This window comes from Ambystoma mexicanum, chromosome 1q, assembly GCF_040938575.1.
Source record: "Ambystoma mexicanum isolate Mex_15411 chromosome 1q, UKY_AmexF1_1, whole genome shotgun sequence".
Lineage (NCBI taxonomy): Eukaryota > Metazoa > Chordata > Amphibia > Caudata > Ambystomatidae > Ambystoma > Ambystoma mexicanum.
Window position 1 is genome coordinate 1,499,172,979 of NC_090922.1, and position 21,181 is coordinate 1,499,194,159.

Consider the following 21,181-nt stretch of genomic DNA (forward strand, 5'->3'; position numbering starts at 1 on the left):
AGTGCGCGCCTGACATTTTCTTTTTCACTTAATGTTGAAGGAAGCCCGGGTCCTGGAGGCAGCAGCACCGGGGGTTGTCATGCCCTCATTTTGAAGAGCCATAATCATGGTTATTTCCCTTCCCCCAATTTTGGGTAAGATGTGTGTGTTTGGAGGGGAGTTAGTTCCTGGTCTCCTGAACAAAACATTGTGCCATCACTACGAAGACCAGAATGCCTTGAGACTGTAATTAATAAAGCAATTGGCAACAGCTGAAAAGAAACACAGCCTCCCTGGAGATAGTTGGAGGCTCGAAAGTACTTGGAGGAGTAGAACTACTGTGCATTTGAACTGGCAGGTGGGATTTAACTCTGGTATATTTTTTGAACATTTTGTGGTAGTTGGGATTTAACCCTGGTATATTGTTTGAACAATTTGTGGGATCCAACCCTGTTACCACGTACATTTGGGATTTAACCCTGTTATTTTTTAACATTGCTGGGATCAAACCCTGTTATTACTAGTTTAAGGATTAAAAAGACTGGGAACTAGAGTGCGCGCCTGACATTTTCTTTTTCAGATTCCCACTGTAGTATGCCAGGGGCTTGTACCCCAGCCGGGATCTCTGTGTGAGCACTGCTGTCATAACGCTGCCATTCATGTGTGAAAACAGGTAGAATTCTTCTGCATAATTGCCAATCCCGAGAACTGGTGCTGTGCAAATAGCTCTTTTGAGTTCAGCAAACACTTTTTCCATGGCCTCAGACCATTTGATATTTTCTTTTGTCACTTGGGCCTTAATTAGGGCCTGAAGTAAAGGCTTAGTGTAAGAGCTATAACATAGTTGCATAGGCCTAGAAAGCTATGCATCTGTTTTATCGTGTGTGGCTTAGCCGTGTTCAGTATGGCTTCAGCTCTTTCTGGGGCCACTCTCTTTCCTTCATGTGAGATCAGCTGGCCTGAGTACAGCACTTCTTGTTGACAATATTGTCACTTTTCCTTGTCGACTTTATATCCTTTCTCAGCCAGTATAGTCAATAGCTGAATAGAATCGTGCCTGCATTGTTCCTCTGTTGTGCTGCAAATTAAGATGTCATCCACATACTGCAGGACGACACTGTATAATGCAATATTGCTGAAGTCCATCTGCAGGACTCTGTTGAAAATAGAAGGAGACTCACAGTACACCTGTGGCAGCCTCGTGCTTTTCAGATGCATTTGTCTGAACGTGAATGATGTCAGATCTTGTGAGTCACGGTGTAACGGGATTGAGAAAAATGCATTTTTCAAGTCAATCACTGTGAAATATTTTGCCTCAATGTGTATATTACATAGGATTGTAGACGGGTTAGGGACCAGAGGGAACTCGGCCTCAACAATATCGTTTATTGGTCTCAGGTCTTGCACTAGCCTCCAATATCCCCCTTTACTTTTTTTCACAGGGTACACTGACGTATTACATGGTGACTCTGACATCACTAAGATGTCCTGGTCCATCATGACAGAAATTGTCTTGAAAATCCCCTCATCTACCTCTCTCGACATGGGATAGTGTCAGGCTCTTGGTAGAATTGCTCCTGGTTTCAGTTTAATCTTCACTTCTCCAACCCCCTTCAAGAGGCCTACGTCATAGGGTCCTATAGTCCACACTGAGACAGGCACCTTGGCTATGTCGTCATCAAAATATTCAGGATGATTTAGTGCCAACATCATTCTTTGAGGTACTTCTCTTTTAATAATTTGTACCCAAAAGGTGAGACTCACTTCCACCATTGTCTCTGCCCTCTCTGCTTGTTCTTCAAACAGCTCGTCATCGGTGATGTCAGTCACTTGATATCCCTCTTCAATGGAAATTATCACGCACCATTGTCTGCCCTCGTCATCGTAACCATCAACCAAAGCCACTTTCCCTCGTATTGCAGCTGTGTGTATCATCAAGGGAAATACTTGTCTCTTCTCCTCGTAAATAGGTATTCTGGGGCTGAATAAGAACTCATCAGGGGTTCTCATGATTTTGTCGGCAAGGTCTGGTAATCCTGCCATAAGCACACGCATACCATATGCGAACATTTGTGGTTCTAATGTAATGGCCTTCATGGCTATGTGTCCTGAGTATGCTTTAATCATTTTGCATACATTTGAGTAGTGCATTCCTGGGGCGGAACATACTATGCCCTCCTCCGTGAACGAGATTGTAATGTTCAACTTTGTCATTAAATCTCGACCCAAAATATTTACTGGGGTCTGCCGAGAATATAATAAAGGTACATTCATTTCGCACTCTCCTGTGGAGACTGGTTGTGCATTTGTGAAGGGAACACAACTGGTAGCTCCTGTAAAACTCTGACTATCTATGGCCTCGCCGGACAAGGAAATCTTGCCTTCACGTATGCACGAGCGTGTTGCACCCGTGTCAACTAAAATGAAATATTCTTTAGCCCCTATAAAGACATCCACCCTAGGTTCCCTATGAGGGTCTGGTGTCACTGATAGGATAGAACACATCGGGGTTCCCCGTGAGCTGTTCTAGTTTATATACAAATTTGGGCCACTGTGTGCTGGTGGATTTTCCCCATTCCCATTGTTACTTCCCATTCCAGGGTTCATGGTCTGTGATAGTTGGAGCGGTGCCTGTTGGGATTGTCCTTGTGGAAAATTCCCCATGCTTTGCGGTTGCATCCCTTGCTGCGCTCCTTGTGCTTGTTGTTGCACCGTGTGATTCTGTGCACCACCATGCTGTAAAACTGCAGGTGGATTTGTCATGCCTGCTCCTGTTCCTTAGCCGTTCTACATTGTGCCTTGATTTCTGCACGTGCGCGCCAAAAGCCCTGTCATTCCACACAGCCTTCAAACTGGCGGTGGTCGGACCATTTGCCCATTTGACATATCTTGTTTACCATTTTGCATATTTTGAAAACCTCCTTGATTATTTTGGAAACCTCCCTGATTGCTCTGCCATCCTGTTCCCCTGGGATAAAATCCCGTATTGCCCTGGTTATTTTGCTGTGGACTAGCCATCTGCTGCATGCTTGATTCAGCTGTGCTAGTTATAATGGCTCCTTCAAGAGCAAATTTTGACAATTTCTTTTGCACCAATTTCGCTTACCCACCCTTACGAGTTGCTTCCTTTTTGCGAATCTTTTCTTACAGCAGTCTACAATAATGTGCAATGGTCAACTGTATTTCAGCGCAAGGTTTGGCTTTGATTCCCACCAATTTCTTGAGTTGTTTCTGCACCGGCTCTGGCAGCCCTTGGCACAGTATATGGTAAAACACAGGCATAGATTAAGCCCAAGATTCTCGAGCACCCATGCGCCTTGAAAATTCTGTACGTAAATTAACGTATCTTCAGACTCCTTCATCTTTCGCGTCATTATAGCTCCCATATCAGAAGTATCTGGGTATAGTACTCGTAGCGCTTTCCAAACTGCTGCTCTACAATTGTTAAATTGAGCTCCGTCATGCTAGGTATTAATTGTGGTTACACCAGGGTAGCCTGCTCGTGCCCAAACATCGTCTACTTCTCACCAAGTATGGCGATCAGGAGACCTTTGATGTCCCCTAAAGCTAGCGTGTTTCCTGCTGTCATTTTTTCTAACTCATGTATCCACTTTCCGGCTCCCAATGTCAGCATTGGAAGTTTATTTTTGAGATTTTCGCGAACCATGTGTGGCCATGGAATATATTGCGGTCTTATTCCTCCTTTCTCGAGCATTGGAAATTGGAATGTGTAGCCCTCTCTTACTTCCCTCATGGTTCTCCTATCTAAGGCAGGGTTAATATTTCCACATTGTCGTCTGTCTGGTAGGGACCTAAGTCTGTCCATGTAGCGCAGTGAAGACACCCCCCTCTGACCGTGAGATACTTCTCCATGCCGGTCTGACTGTGTGGCTGATTCTGACGCACTTGGTGCAGACTCACTAGTGTCTGACCATCTTATTTCCTTTTCCCTTGGGAGTCGTCTTTCACTTCGCCTCCCTTCTTCATTTTCCTCCTGCTCTTCCCTTTCAGATTCAGACATTGTCTGTCCCCAATTCATGCAACTTCTTGCATCTTCATTGTTTCTACTGATTTCTGATCTATCCATGGATAAGTCCCTATTCCCACTACTTCGGGTGACATCCTCAGTGTCGTAGAGCTGGATGCTCTCTAGGCACTCATCTTCCCCCTCCCGTTGGGTTATTTGTTCTAACCCCATTTCATCATATATTCTATCGATCGTTTCTCCAATGCTTCTTGTGTCGAAGTCATCCTCAATATTTGCTCTAGATGTGCCTGGCACTGAATCAAATGCAGGAAAGAATTCTTCGATGTCCTCCCAGTCTATATCTGGAGCAGGTTTTTTAACCTCTCTCCCCAGATATTCAAGATCATGTGCTCTTTGGCTTCGCTTACTCTCTACATCGTCATCGAATTCTTTGCATTTCCTCACCTCTTCTCTGACCCCATCTTCTTCCTTCCTCTTTTCTTTTCTACGTTCACCTGCCCTTCGAATTTTCTCATCTCTTTGTCTCCTTATTCTTTTTTCATGTATCCTTTGATCTTCTTCTAACCTCTGCTGTATCTGTCTGTCTTGATGGTTGGCTGTTCTTGGGTTGCGTTCGTGCTGTTTTTCTTGCTTTTCGCGATATAGCTGTTCTCACCTTTGTCTATCTTTCTTCCTTATCTTTTAATCTCTTAACTCCTTCTCTCTCCCCTTACTTCGTTTCTCATCTAACCTCTCTTTTTGTTTCACGTCATTGATGCCTTTGCCATCGAGATTCAATACAATTTGTCCTCCCATCCATTCGTCTTTTGCGAATACTACCTCATTAGTTCTATCTTCGCTTCCCTTCCATCTCTTCTCACCCCTTGTCGAGAGATGCCCTTGTCTGTGCCTGATCTTTTCTTTCGTCATCACGTCTCCCCTTGTCCCTTGAGACTGCGGAGGTAATATTCTTGTCCTTATCCTTCCCTTGATTTTTGTCACTATGTGTAGGTGACACATATGCAGGGTTGCTATACCCCATGGCTGCTTTGAGTTCTCTCAGTGGGTATAAACCCTCGTCCTTATTTTCTTCAATTTTCGTTTCAGTTGGGGCAGGTTGCGCGGTAGGCGTCTCACCTCCCTCTGTGCACACATTAAGTATCCAATCCGTTGGCGGCTCTTCCTCCTTTCCCTGTTCATACATTTTCCATAACTCGAGAACAGCAAGGCGTTTTTCTAACTTCTTGCCTGTATATGTGGCATGCAAATATGTTGTCATATGTTGTAAAACGGCTTTAGATAAAGACCCATTTTGTGGCCATGGCATAAACATCTTGTGGGTGGTAACTTTAACCCACTCAGTACTATACTTCTTTAGCTTGGATGCGTGCTTTGGCAACTGTTTGCATAAGTGTGCCAATGGAGTCATGTCTTCCATGCTTAAATCTGTTCCCTTTCCTCTTATATGACACTTGTCAATGCTTTTGTGTGACGTTTGTGTAAACACTTCTAACAATATGAGCAAGCACAAAATATTGCAAGCTCCAATCCAAATTTCCACGAAATTTTTATACTTTCTGAGTTACTCAAAAACATCAATTCATATGCGATTTTATCTCAACTATTAAATCGCATAAAATTTAAATCAGTTTTCTCAAGAAAAATGTTCAATATATATGACGTCACAACAGAAAAACATGTAAGACAGACGCTTGACAGACTAGACGGACACCAGCTGGACACAGATATCTCTGCCTCTAATCATTACCGCTTCATGGAGTATAAATGTACCCCTTTCATGACGTCTTTAAACGTTGTGGTAGTCTTTTTGTTCCCCATTATGTCTGACTCTGGGTACACGTTTCTTCTAGCCGCTATATTAAAGCATAGGAATAAGGTGAATACTCTCTCTTCTTGGGTGTCTGCCCTGGTAACCTTTTATTTTCTTTTATTACCCTCGAGTCATTATCCCCTTTCAAATATACAGTCTTCGCTACTTCTAACCATATTTTGTTTTCCCTCCTCCCTCCGTTACCTTTTCCCTTTACTTGTTCTAAGGCATGGACTATTTGCCAAAATATTCAATTTTTGTTTCACTCACCGTTCGCATGGTTCCTCTCTGGACCCGCGGGATCACAGCCTTTGTTACAGCCTTCTTCAGCTTTTCACCCGCTCAGCTGCCCGTAGGAATGGGGAGAGAAGTGTGGGGAACACTTGTCCCTTCAGGCCCTTTATGCAGGTTTTTCTAAACTACCACTGTATACGGGGAGTTTCACGGTCTACTCAGCCAAATGGCAAAGGACTTGTGATATTGCCGAAGACCTAGAGTTACTTTATGTCGACGGTCAATAGGTGTCTTACTTTAGTCAATAATCGATAGTCGGTAACCATCCTCTGCTACCAAGTGTCCTGGGGAGACCCCCGGCCGGCCCATAGAGCCGAGGTTTGCTCCAGAGTACTTTAAGATGAGATAGCTGCACCTTTGAGATGGATGGGGGTGCAGATTTATTACTCCAACACCAATCAATAAGGACAACTCAATGGTTTGGCAAAGGTAGTCCATTTAATGACAAGTACAAAAAATGGGGAGTCATGCAAATCAGCAGTGATGCGATTGTCCGTCTCGCTTAAACTTCAACGAACTTCATACAAATATTGACATTTATACTCAAAATTCATCATAATCTGACGTGTAACACTCAAAAGTTATTAAACATTTCTATTGGTTAGGAAAAGGTAACTTTAATATAGGTGCTATATCTGTATATGGTAACAGAGTGAGGGGATTTGATAAACACTGTCAGGTGGGCGTCTAAGCCCTTCCTTCAGAAATGACTACTGTAGACGTCACTAAAAGTATGACGTCCCATTGGTTCTATTAACTATAGGACCCTAGATTATTTGGTACATTGTGATTGGGTTGGCACCAACCCCTGCATTTTCTTCCACTTCTTAGCAGCACGCAGAATGGTCAGCCAGGTGTGGGGTGCCCCTGAGTTACCCGGCCTTTCTCCAATTATAGTTACAATCAATCATCACTTCAACAACTGTGTGTCAAATATCTCGATGTGGTTGGCCTCGAAACTGCATCTTCTGTCTGGAAAAGTTCTGATATCTTCTGCTGGGGCAGATGCCAAGCGTAGGTGTGAACCCGTGCTCTCCTCGCTCGGCTGTTCATGTGATTTACACACCATGGATTTGCCTCATTTCTCTCATTTTGTGTATTTGATTCTTATTTAGCTCAGCCACCTGCCTACGCCTCCTTATCTCAACCTTCCAGAGACAGGATATTCTGTGCTTAAGTTTCAATTATACGTAGCTACTGTTCCTCTTCTTATTAGCTTGACCTTGGCTCTTCTGGCATTCTTGCTGAGTTCCGATTCAGCCGTCTCTTATCGGTTTGCTAGAATATGAATCTACGATCATTTGGCCTTTAGTAAACTTGGTTGATTCTGCTTCATTGTGCAAAGTGGACTCACACTTATAATACTGTGCTTTGTTTTGAGGTAGATTATGTATAATGGTGCTTGCCGCACTATTCTTCTACTTAGCATAGCAAGCCGCACTGTTTTCTTTGTCTTCTTTCAGTTTCAAGGGTATGTGCAGGTGCAAACTGGTCGACTATATTCATTTTGCTTACATCTTAACTCTGTTTCGTTTTGATAGCTTCCTATGACTTTTAAGTTCACGATCCCTTTTCTCACGACATTTTGTCTCTTTGTGTCATCCTTCGGTCGTCATTTCTTCTGTGAGATGACCGAGTCCTCGTGACATCACCATTCATCTTCCATTAGGTCTTTTTTTGGTTTCTTCCGGGACAGTACTTAGGCAATCTTCCTTTCGTCTCATTTGCTGGTAGGGTTTTCTCAATGGATACCTTACTGTCCATGGTTTTCTGGGTATCGGTGCTTCAACTGGTGTTGATCTTCTGATAGGCACTGGGCAGAGCCCTACTGCGGCTCTCTGCTGGTTTATTTGCTCGTTATACGTCACATATCTTGGTGTGAATGTTCCTGGTACTTCAAAATGGGCGGTGGAAGTGCAGGCTTTATTTGGGACCTGCTCTACTTATGGACTTGTGCTCTGGGTCGTGGGGGACAGGTTGCCAGGTATAGGTAATGACCTCTGCGCAACTGGAGGCAGGAGGCCATGTATGGACTTGTGCTCTGGGTCGTGGGGGACAGGATGCTAGGTATGGGGCATGTGCTCTGGGTGTTGGGGGCAGGTTGCTAGGTAGGGCACGTGTTATCTGGTAGTGGTGGGGTAGGATGCCAGCTATGCAGATTGTACTCTGGGTGGGGAGGGGGGTGCCAAGTATGGGAATTGTGCTCTGGGTGGTGGGGAGCCAGGAAGCCAGGTATGGGGCGTGTACTCTGGGTGGTAGGGGTGAAGTATGGGACTTGTGTGCTGGATGGTGGGAAGGCAGGGTTCCAGGTATGGGGCTTGTGCTCTGGTAGTGGGGGCAGGGGGCCAGATATGGAGCTTGAACTCTGGGTCGTGGTGGGGCAGGATGCCAAGTATGGGGCTTGCAATCATGGCGGTTGGGGGCAGGATGCCAGATATAAAGCTTTTTTTCTGGGTGGTTGGCATGCAGGATGCCAGTTATGAGGCTTGTGCTCTGTGTAGTGGGGGGCAGGAGGCCAGGTATGGGGCTCGAGCTCTGGGTAGTGGGGTGAAGGATGCCAGGTATGAGGCTTGTGCTCTCGGTAGTGGGTGCCTTGTATGTGGCTTGTGCTCTGCGTAGTGGGGGGCAGGATGCAGGTATGGGACTTGTGCTCTGGGTAGTAGGGTGCAGGATATGGGACTTGAACACTGGGTAGTGGAGGGGCTAGATGCCAGATATGGGGCTTGCAATCATGGTGGTGGGGTAAAGCTTGTTTTCTGGGCGATGGGCATGCAGGATGCCAGGTATGCGGCTCGATCTCTGGGTAGTGGGGGCAGGGTGTCAGCTATGGGGCTCGATCTCTGGGTAGTGGGGGAAGGATTTGAGGTATGGGGCTCGATCTCTGGATAGTGGGGGAAGGATGTGAGGTATGGGGCCCGATCTTTGGGTGGTTGGGGAAGGATGTCAGGTATGGGGCGTGTGCTCTGGGTAGTGGGGGGGCAGGGTGCCATTTATGGAGCTTGTGCTCTGGGTGATTGGGGGCAGGATGCCAGGTATGGGGCTTGCGCTCTGGGTAGTGGGGGGCAGGATGTCAGGTATAGGGCTTACGCTCTGGGTAGTGGGGTGCAGGATGCCAGGTATGGGGCCTATGCTCTGGGTAGTGGAGGCAGGCAGGGTGCCAGGTATGGGCCTTGTGCTCTGGGTAGTAGGGGGGCAGGGTGCCAGGTATGGGCCTTGTGCTCTGGGTAGTGGGGGACATGATGCCAGGTATGAGGCTTGTGCTCTGGGTAGTGGGGGGCAGGATGCCAGGTATGGGGCCTATGCTCTGGGTAGTGGGGGCAGGCAGGGTGCCAGGTATGGGCCTTGTGCTCTGGGTAGTAGGGGGGCAGGGTGCCAGGTATGGGCCTTGTGCTCTGGGTAATGGGGGACATGATGCCAGGTATGAGGCTTGTGCTCTGGGTAGTAGGGGCAGCATACCGGATATGGGGCTGGTGCTATGGGTATTGGGGGGCAGGAGGCCTGGTATGGGGCTTGTGGTCTGGGTAGTGGGGGGCAGGATGCCAGGCATGCGGCTTGTGCTCTGGGTAGTGGGGTGCAGGATGCCAGGTACGGGGCTGTTCTCTCGGGAGTGGGGGGCAGGGAGCCAGGTATGGGCCTTGTGCTCTGGGTAGTGGGGGGCAGGGTGCCAGGTATGCGGCTTGTGCTCTGCGTAGTGGGGTGCAAGATGCCAGGTATGGGGCTTGTGCTCTGGGTAGTGGGGTGCAGGATGCCAGGTACGGGGCTGTGCTCTGGGTAGTGGGGGGCAGGGTGCCAGGTATGCGGCTTGTGCTCTGCGTAGTGGGGGCAGGGTGCCAGGTATGGGCCTTGTGCTCTGGGTAGTGGGGGGCAGGGTGCCAGGTATGTGGCTTGTGCTCTGCCTAGTGGGGTGCAAGATGCCAGGTATGGGGCTTGTGCTCTGGGTAGTGGGGGGCAGGGTGACAGGTATGGGGAATGTCTCTGGGTGATCGGGGGCAGGATGCTAGGTATGGGCCTTGTGCTCTGGGTAGTGGGGGCAGGATGCTAGGTATGGGTCTTGTGCTCTGGGTAGTGGGGGCAGGCAGGGTGCCAGGTATGGGGCTTGTGCACTGGGTAGTGGGGGGCAGGGTGACAGGTATGGGGCTTGTTCTCTGGGTAGTGGGGGCAGGCAGGGTGCCAGGTATGGGGCTTGTGCACTGGGTAGTGGGGGGCAGGGTGACAGGTATGGGGCTTGTTCTCTGGGGAGTGGGGGGGCAGGGTGCCAGGTATGCGGCTTGTGCTCTGCATAGTGGGGGGCAGGTGCCAGGTATGGGCTTGTGCTCTGGGTAGTGGGGGGCAGGGTGACAGGTATGAGTCTTGTGCTCTGGGTAGTGGGGGGCAGGGTGACAGGTATGCGGCTTGTGCTCTGGGTAGTGGGGGGCAGGGTGCCAGGTATGGGGCTTGTGCTCTGGGTAGTGGGGGCAGGATGCCAGGTATGGGGCGTGTGCTCTGGGTAGTGGGGGGCAGGAGGCCAGGTATGGGGCTTGTGCTCTGGGTAGTCAGGGGGCAGGGTGCCAGGTATGAGGCTTGTGCTCTGTGTATTGGGGTGCAGGATGCCAGGTATGGGGCTTGTGCTCTGGGTAGTGGGGGGCAGGATGCCAGGTATGTGGCTTGTGCTCTGGGCAGTGGAGGGCAGGATGCCAGGTATGGGGCTTGTGCTCTGGGTCTCTGATATTCTCTAAGATCCCATACATCCCATAACATGGACGGCTGTGTGCCCCTGCATTGAATATAGACAGCCTTTCTGGAGGCATGAAAGGTACACCCTGCAGAAAGAGGTTTATCTAATGAGTGTCCTGGCAAACCTTTGATAGGCTGAGGTTTGGAATCTTCATCTGCGACATGTCCTCCCCCCGGGTCTAAAGAGCCTTGGGTAACGGTGTCCCTGCACTGGTTAAATGGTTGACAGCCCCACATCCGCCATCCCAAATAAAATGGTTATTTTCTTGTTGGACTGTGGTCCTCCAAAATGTCTTTCTTCCAAGATTAACGACCGCCAGTTGAATAAGATATAGGGACACCCGTTTCCATGATTTCTGGGGTATTTATGTGTGTGATGTTCTCACCACTTTTGTTCAGATTGGTTTGTTCTTTTTGTAGCTAAATTGACCCTTCTCATGAGCCTTATGAGCCAGATCTCCCAAATCTTTTTCTTTTCCATCCCCTCCATATATAACTGCCCTTACTACGCTCCCTGCCCTTACTACTCATACTGCCCTTACTATCCTCCCTGCCCTTACTAATGTTCCTGCCTTACTGACCTCCCTGTCCTTACTACCCTCCCTGCCCTTACTACCCTCCAGCCCTTACTACCCTCCCTGCCCTTAATACCCTCCCTGCCCTTACTATTCTTCCTGTACTTATTAACTTCCTTGCCCTTAATAACCTTCCTACCCTTACTACCCTCCCTGCCCTTATGACCCTCCCTGCCCTTACTACTCTTGTTGCCCTTACTACCCTCCCACCCTTTACTACACTACCTGCCCATACCAACCTCCCTGCCCTTACTACCCTCCCTGCCATTACCACCCTCCCTGCTCTTACAACTCTTCCTGCCCTTACTACCCTCCCTGCCCTTCCTGTCCTTACTACCCTCCCTACCCTTCCTGCTCCTGCTACCCATATACATGTTTTCTCCCTGTTATATCTAACAACCAAAAATGTATTTTTTCATGCAAGGGAGTTGTTGCTCTTTTGTACACACTTATTTTATTTGGTACAGTGGCATATGGCAATTCTGATTTCACAAACACTTTTCGTTTAAAATAAACACATGGTGATTTAGCAGTTTTTCAGGCGACATGCACTGAAAGGTCTGTGCTGAGGAAGTTGAACAGTCGAATTGGGACGATTTGAGAATTGTGGATTTCAGACCCCCCCTACACTTAAAGGACTGTGTTGGGGGAGCTGGATGGTAAAAATTGGGATGATTTGGGAATGTTGGGTTTCTGGACAGAAAGATTACCCAATTAAATTCCAGTTTATATTTTTCAGTGCACACTGGGAATGAATTTTGTTAATTTCAAATTTTAACAAAATTCACCCGTGATGCACTGCCAAGGGGAATTCATTAAATTCATATGTTTAGTTAAATAGGCTAAGAATCTACACAGTTTTTCCCACAGCCCACTATAAAGGGAAAGGATTTAAGGCAAGCAGATTCCCCTCTCCTTTTGGGATCCCAGGGTTCAATTCTACCTCCATAGAAGACCTCTGTTTAAAGTCAGGAAAGCCTGCTGCATGTCAGGGCCATCTGGAAGGACAGGTAATCTGGTCACTCCACTCTCAAGGATGGCCTCTGGCTCTCCATCATAGACCCCAATCAGCTTTTTAGGCCTTCCCAGTAATGAACAGCTCCACCCAGTTGCAATCTCATTTGGCGTTTCCTTGCAGCTGTCAGAAGGCACATTTCAGCAGCTCTGTCTGATGGTCATTTTTAGCAGCTCTCTTCGATGGTAACTTCCTCAGCTCTGTCTCTTCCTCATAGTGCATCCTCTTAATATAGCAGCAGTGACCACATCAAGTTTACAATCTTAGGGAGTGCCCTGCAAGAGTTCTCGCAGATAGGATTGTTCAGTTACCTTTCTCTCTCCTCCCAACTCGAGCCCCTCTCTAAGGATCGCTTTAGGAGTCTGGAGCAGACATATGGCAATTCCCATTTGCAATCACCTTTGTTCTCATCTAAAATTTTTGGCAAAAACTAGTTATGTGGCAAAACCTCATACTATTACTAGCAAATGCCATATTACAAAAATGTTCAGAATCAGATAATCAGGGGAAATTCAATAAAACAACAGCTGGTTCTGCATCATGTTGCGGACCATTGTATCCCTTTAACAAAGTGTTTTACTGAATATATATATATATATATATATATATATATATATATATATATATATATATATATATATATATATATATATATATATGTGGCAGTGAAGAAACACAAAGGGGCTAAACATGTGATGTCGTCAGTGAAGTCATCAATGACATTTGTGATGGCATCTTTCATGTCCTGGGTGTTAATGTTAGCAGTGCAGAGTGGTGATGGCAGGAATGGGTGCTTAGCCTACCATAACTGGCGAATTTCAGGGGGTTTTCGGTTTTAATTTGAACCATAATGACACGTTTGAAAAGTTTTTTTAGTGAAGTGCTCAGGTTTTTGGTTGGACAACTTAACCATAACGTCCCCTTAACATTTTTTTTGTAGTGAATTTTTACGGGTCTTTAGTAGGGCAACTTAACCATAACGTCCCTTTAACAATGTTTTTTTGTGTACTGAATTTTACAGGTTTTTGAAGGGGAACTTAATCATAACATCGCGTTAATAAAGGTTTTTTGTTGAATATACACTATCATCATGTGATCTTGGAAGATATGTCGTATAATTTACGTACTTTATATACATGTGACATAGAACATACAGAACCCCCTCGCTATTGATATTTGAAAGGCATGGACTGAGCACCTGTTTGCGGACGGAGGCGGACAAGGTCAACAGTGCCCAAACGGGCAGGGGGTACCTGAAATTGTACTATTGTCTTACACAAAAAATGCTCACCTTCGAAAAAGGACACATAAAGACATTATAAGTACTAATAAATAAATAGGGAAACCTAAACGTGTGAAATGAAAACCATGCATTTAATGACCATGTAGAATGAATTGGATTATACCATAACCAAAAAAAGGTATGCTTCCAACGTAATTACCCCACAGAAACTCTGCAGCCAGGACCGACAGTTGACGCACGCAGTACAACAAAGGGAAATTACAACAAAATAGTAAGTGAACTTAATTTTTCTTATATGTGAATGTACTTTTTTTGGTATGTGGGGCACAAAAAATAATGTCTTTCTGTTGTTTTGACACAGAAATGTGCAGTACTTTGGAGTGGCTGGAGGAGAATTTTCCGCATGGGGAAATGTCCGAAGACAGCGATAATAATGGTATTCATTCCTCTGCATAAGCAAAATAATGATCATTATTTTATATGCATTTAACATATATATATATTTATTATGAACAGACCAGGAAAAAAAAGAAGAAAGGGCGACAAACGACACAGGGGAAGACAGGCTGAAAAGGATAGAAATGAAAATGGAGACACTGAATGACAATTTTAAAAGTTTAAGGGAATTTGTGGAGGAGTTTGTGGGAGTAAAAGTATGTTATCATTGTCCCACCTGTACCAGCCCCCCTTCTCCATTCCCTAGTGATCCATCCCCAAAACCTCCAGAAGAAAATAGACATTTTGATGAAATATCCATCCCTTCTTCCCCTCACTAATCATCCCCTCATAACCAGCCCGTGTTGAATCCTAATTCCCCTATATTCGTGTCAGTATCTGCTTCCCCCTGTATTTCTCTTGATTGAAGCGTGTGTGTGTTTTTGGAAGGTTTTTGTACATTAGTTGTAGTTGAAGAGTTTGAGGATTTTTTTTTTTTGAAAAGACTTAAAATGTTCGTGAACAGCGCGCCTGTTTGAGCTATCCGTAAGCAATAGAATATGAATGTTGTAATGGCAATACACCTACCCGTACCAATGCCAACCAAGATGGAACTGATCTTAGAACGCACCGTCTGTGCAAGTTGTGCGTAAATAAACAAAGGGGCGCCCTAATGATATTATACGTCTCTGTACCGCTTACAAACATGTTCGTAGAACACACCAGGTGTCCGGGTTGTCTGTAAATGAGCAAAATGGCAGTATCTTAAGGACAGTATACCTGTCCGTATCGTCTGCAGCCAAGAAGTAACCGTCCGTAGAACAAGCGGGGTGGCTGGCATGTTCGTGGACAAACAAAATGGAGCTGTCCTAAGGACAGTCGACCTGTCCGTACAGTCAGCAGATCATGTATGCACATGCGCAGTACACCCATGAGTACAATGAACATCGCGCCTGTCTCTAACTGTCCGTCTCAATTGTGTCACACTTTTAATTAGTTTGAGGACCCGAACACTGTCTGTAGGACACTAGCGCGCATGCGCACGTTTGTTAGTCTCCTATTGCTCTCCAGCGGGCCCCCATTTCCCTCGCGAATGTGTTCAGGACATCATCATGTGACCGCACCCATGCTGAGCGTGTGGACTAATTTGCGCTGTTTGTGTGCTTCCGCAACATTACAAAAGAACTTATACACACAAGGGGAATTATTTCACAGTATAAAATTATCATTTCACATGTCCTATACAATAGCTGAACCGGTGGACGTATTTTTTTTTTTTGGAACGCTTTTGAGTGATCAAGACGGTCATGAGGCACACCCCTCCACCCCTATAAATGGCCACACCCCCGAGCGCATCTTCATTGTGCTTCTGGCTATAGCAGATTGAGTTGTGCTGCCTTTACTGCTTTAGCGACCAATAGGAAATTAATTGTTATGGCATCCATGGCTACTGAAGCTTCATTAGCCTCAGCACCACCCCCAAACCCTCCACTCCACCACCACCACCTCCCCAAGAGCCTGCAGAGGGATATACGGGTGAGGATGCAGAGATCGAGGAAGAAGAGGATGAAGAGAATGAGGTGGAGGAACTCCGCACTACAAGCACTCGCCGGGAGTCGTGGGTGTGGCGGTTGTTTTCCATTTGTGGGAACGTACCAAAAGCACGTGCAAACCTGGTCAGGTGTAACCAGTTCCAGTAGGTGCTGAGTCGCGGGAGACCTGGTGTGTACAGCTTTGGTACGACAACCATGAAGCGACACCTAACTTCGTTCCACAGTGCGGACATTCGCAAGGTGGTTCCATGTGAAGAACGTAGTAGATTGAGTTCCTCCAAAGCATCCTCGGTGTTCGATCCTCTCACCACAAGAGAGACTCCTGTGGGGGAGTGCATCCCTCCATCTGCCTCACAAGCCATTCGAGATGCTGTTGACCCTTATCTTTCAAAGGTTTCAATAGTGTGTATGTATTGCGATGCAGTACTCTGCAAGGGGGAGAGTTTTGAAAGTGCTTTTGAGGCTACGGTCACGGAGGACCAGAAGAACTGCTTCCTACCTAAGTAAAGCTCACCCTATATCTTTCTCTCTCCACATGCCCCTTCTTATCCCCGTGGTTGGTGTCCCTTCCTTACCCTCCTTTGCCCTCGTCTTCTAGTGTGTTGTGTGCCCAAAAGCAGGAAAGTGGAAAACAACAAAAAAATTTAAAAATGGCTCTTTTCAGAGCCGCCTTTCTCAGTTTAACAATAGAACTAGCAAGTGACCGTTGTAGGCCCCCGCTCATTTTTTAAAAAGTCAGCGGACAGTCTTAGGACACAAATGGTGGTAGTAAGTGGTGGTAGTAAGTGGTGGCTCTGAAAAGAGCCTTTCGGTGGTTTGTGTGCTTCAAAAACTGTACATTGGGAAAAATGGAATGGCAAATAGGTTAGTGTGATTCCAAAAAAGGGTGCAATGCCTTTTGTACATTGCGAAGAAAAATCTGATTGCCAGCATATGTGAGATGGACTTCATCTCGGTGAAAAACGAAAGAGCTGCGAAACAAAATGTTTTCATTGTGGAATGAGGACATGCCAATATCTCTTAAAAAGGCACAAAAAGCCTTATTCACATTGCGTCTCGCTTTCTCCATTTCTGGACCAAATTCAGAAGAACGCAGCCATATTTGTCTTTTGCAATACGGGAAAAAACTATTTGGCAATTGGGAAACATGTCCATGACCTTCGCAAGTCCCTCCTTCATTGCAAATTTAGAGACATGGCCTAAACTGTTTCCTCCACTATGAATGATAAGTATATCAGGATGACGCTCTGTCAGTAAAGTAACACAGAGAGGTACCAAGTCCAGCCACCTCATTCCACGCACGCCATGCCAGTGCACTTCCACATAAGGAAATCCAAGATCTGTAGATAGACGGCAACTTTCTGCATGGACCTTCAACCAATGTATCCATGAGTCTCCCAAAATCCAGATAATCTGTTTGCGAGCACACAGAGCCATGGCGGTGTGGTCTCCTGTCAGGGAGTAGACGGTCTCACAAAATCTCTCTGTTCAGAGCACACCTACTGAACTTTATTGACCAAACCCTAGCTCCGCTCATTCTCATTTGCATGCGTCTCCACCCCATAATCCCCGTTGGTAATATGCGCTGCCTGCAAACTACCGCCATGCCCGCGGACACGCACAGCATCAGAGCGAGACGACTGTACATTTAAGTATTATTCCCCTTTTCCCCTTTAAGGTGGGCTCTGAAAAGAGCCGTTTTTTTTGTTTTTGGGCAGATGCGTTACAGACACCTGTTATTTTGTGTATTTTTTTTATTTTTTGTTCTTACTTTACTCCTACAACCATTACAGAACCTTCTCTAAAGCAAGCCTTACATTACAAAAGAACATGGCATTTCCCAAAGAAGACCCGATCTGCTGCAAAATAATCTGCATTACTGGGAACAATGTTGCCGTGGCTGCAGAAAAAAATACCAGCTCGGAACATGAAAGCACGCATGCCGCAATTGATGTGACACCTCCCAATACTTTGATCAGGACAGAAAACAGAACTGTTGTCCCATTTTCCTCTGGGGAGTAAACCAGAAAAAATTACTTTTGCAGTTGGAAAGATGTCCATGACTGCTTGAACCAACTGTCCCAAATCTTCCAACAAAGTACGTGAACTCACGTAGCCCAAATGGCAAGCACCGTAGTGCAAAAGTACCACATGAGGAGTGGTCATCATACGCATGTCTCTGCAAACTTGCAGAATTTCCGCAACATTGCCATCAGTCTCAGCGCTCCACACCACCTCCACTCCTCTCACATCGAAATGGTGTGCCACATGCCTACTCTCGGCATAGTGCTGTCAGCCATGGACAAACATATCTCCAAGCACCAAAACCCTGACCCTCTCCACCTCTGCCATCTTCAGTATACGCACTGTCTTTCAACACAAAAGAGCAATGTGAACATCTGATTGGCTGATGCCTACAGTCCCCTTTCCATGCTGGATTTGCTGTAGAAACCCGTATGTGACACGCCCTACCCGCGGACAACCGTTGTCTATGTGCGGCAAGTAACTCTAACACAGTCTTTCTACCCTTTCGACATCAGTCGCAAATCCTTTACCTCATTGGACACAACAAAGCAGTCACACAACCATCCACCAATCACATTCAACATCGCTAAATCTAACTCCGTCATAAACATTTCGCACTTCAAATGTACTATCGATGACTCTGAATGGAAGTCGCCTATCATTGCAAAGCACCTACTTCAAAAACTACTGGGCAAGTGTTGCAGATTTCTACGTACAGCTCCATGCATGAGTATAAAGTACAGGTATGCATATTTTAATCACAGAACATGTGAAACCCTTATGATTTTATTTAAACAAAATAATGCTGCTAAATCTGCATAGGCAATACATACCAACGCTCCCCTTTAAGTGCAAGATGTCCAATTTTTCATTGACAAACCGCACTACTTCTCACTGTGTCCCGCATAACCTATACATACGTTACAAGCAAGCCTATTTTGTGCAAAACTCGATTTTGCATTAGAAAATGTCTGAGTTTTGTACTGTGTACGGCCTACAGTAATGATACATGCAATGCGATCGTATGAGAAAAATAAGCGCTCCCGATTGCTGTGGTGACATCTCCCTCTGAGGGTATGCCGATTTTTTCGGATCATACTTATAATTTGAAAGTAGACACATTTTTCCCATCTACTATAATGCCCTATCTCTTACAAACCTCTCTGCTATAGATAATGCAGCTTTAAAAAACAAGGCATTTTCATAACCTAAAAATTGTACTCATTTCTGAAAGACTTGCAAGTAACATACTGCAAATAACATACAAAGGCAGCACATAGTGAAGTGAAATGCACACATGCACTGGGTTGAAATATGAAAGAAGAATACTCCGGCGAAAGATGCAAACTTAAGTTGTACAGTATCATCACTGCTTTAAACACACAAAGTTTTTTTTTTTCTATCGCAGTAAAGAATACTCTCCTGAGAATCAACAGCATCTACACTGCAAACGACATATCTGAAGAAACCTGGTCATTTCGCAAAAAAAACTAAGTACAGTACTACCTTTATATTCTAACTATTCCTCAAAGAGGCTGCGTGGGTTATTTATTTAATTTGTGCACCAAAGCAAACATTGATTTCTGAACCATTCTACCCACAAATCCCCATTTATTAAACAATGAATAACAGGCAGAATGGCTCACAAATCCCTGTGTGTTTGGAACTCAAATAACATACATAATCATTTGAATGTTAGTACTAGAAAAGAAATAGCTGTTTCAATTTTATGCCTTTATGTTTACTATTAATGCTTCTCGTCACCACTAGCCCACTTTGTACTTTCATCTGAAGCACATTGTAGTACTATACAAACAGAAAAATAGCCTTCCAAAATCATTGTAAGAGTCCAATGCACATTCACACACGATGACAAAGAGCTTCCCCATGAAACTCTTGCACGCATGCACACATACATCGTACAACAGACCAAAGCATGCCTTCTTTTTTTCAACAGACACCAAAGAATGCCTACCAAAACCAAAAAGCAAGTCCGTAGAAAGGAACGCAGAAGTAGAGCAAATAAAAATAAAAGTGTCCAACCTAAGCATCCGTCTGTAGTAGAGATTGTAGAGAACGTTGGAACAAACCAGTCGTTTAGCAAAACAAAGGAAGCTACAACTACCGAAAGTATACCTCCTCCATCAAAATGTGGCACAAAACGCAGAAATCTAAACAAAAAATTGGCTACCAGTGCTGCTAACAATGCTCTCGTGGACAGTGCAATCTTTCTCAAAAGGAAGTTGTTTATATTAGTGTTAAATAGCATGAAACCACTAACAAAATTAAGTACCAAACTACAAAAGAAACTCACCAATAAACGGAATATGAACAAAAATAATTTCTTACATATTTGTGGAGGTTAATGGAGTCACACGACAAGCACAGAACCATATTTTAATGAAGAAGCATACAAACAAAATCAAACAAACACAATTGCCATCCATAGCAGTGGACGAGGGTATGAAAAAATCAATAGTACCATCATGGAACAAGAAACACTGCTTAGAAAAGTATCCCCTGAAAACTCAGAATTACCTCTCGATTCGACAGAACCAGACCGTCCAGTATACAAATGGCCGTGCACATCAATGTGTGCCATTCCAAACAAATCTTTCAAATCTTTACGTCAGTTCCTCAATCAGTATGTACAAGGTAAAGCCAAAATTTAAATGAAAGTGCTGCAAAATATGGATATCTGTCCAGTGCGCAAATACACAGGACTACAAGGACATTCATTAGCCTGCATTTCTGGACCTATTTGCAAAAGCACCTTCCATGATATCAAAAGGATATCAATACATCATTCAAATGTAAGAACTCTAGTGTATAAAATATACTATGCTAAAAGTCCAGCTTCAGAATTAGGCAATTTAAATAACACTCTTCTGCATGGCACACCCAAATACCTACAAGAAGAAATTGACCGTATACAGAGAAAATATTTTGGAAGTGAAAGCCACTTACAAAATACAATAGTTTTAGAACAGAGTAGCAACAATTCTGCACATAGCAACCTTCTATTACACACATACAGAAAAGAAATACTAAAATTTAAAAGGGCATCGGCTGAAGTACCAAAGCATGTGTGTGTGTGTTGCCGCAGAACATTTTACAAAAGGAACACAACAAATATAGACATAGTATATAGAAGACAATGAAGATTCCAAATGGTTTCAATTAGCTCTCTACCTTTTAGCAAAAAACAAATATGAACTTACTGAATGCCTAATATGTTGCAGTTACTGCACTACAAAACTAGACAACAACCAAACTCCTTCACTTGCTATTACAAATAATTTGGAATTTTTCCCACTACCAAAAACCCTGCAACAACTCAATTTGTATGAGAGCATCATAATTCAAACAGTTCACCCATTTCAAGCAATTATACGCCTTCATCCAAAACCAGCAAAATTACCTCCCTCTGAATTGGTGAAAGGCATTCGTGGCAAATTAGTTTATTTGCCATTAGATCTAACTGAAAATGTACACACTCTTGGAGTGCAACGTTCAATAGAGCATTCTTTAATTGTCTTGGTAAATGGTGT

General features: G+C 44.9%; 1 protein-coding gene across 3 annotated transcripts in view; it reads left to right on the forward strand.

Moving 5' to 3' along the window:
- The window catches only part of LOC138550306 (G-protein coupled receptor 54-like), a 394,439-nt gene that overhangs the window by 118,513 nt on the left and 254,745 nt on the right, over positions 1 to 21,181 (forward strand). Inside the window, exon 1 of one of the 3 annotated variants that reach the window (XM_069642401.1) lies at positions 13,978 to 14,053. The exons of the other annotated variants lie outside the window; for them this stretch is intronic. Within the exon in view, the coding sequence (XP_069498502.1) occupies positions 13,981 to 14,053 (73 nt within the window). The 5' untranslated portion in view covers positions 13,978 to 13,980. Of the gene's footprint in view, positions 1 to 13,977; positions 14,054 to 21,181 lie in introns of those variants that run through there. 3 annotated transcript variants of the gene reach the window in all.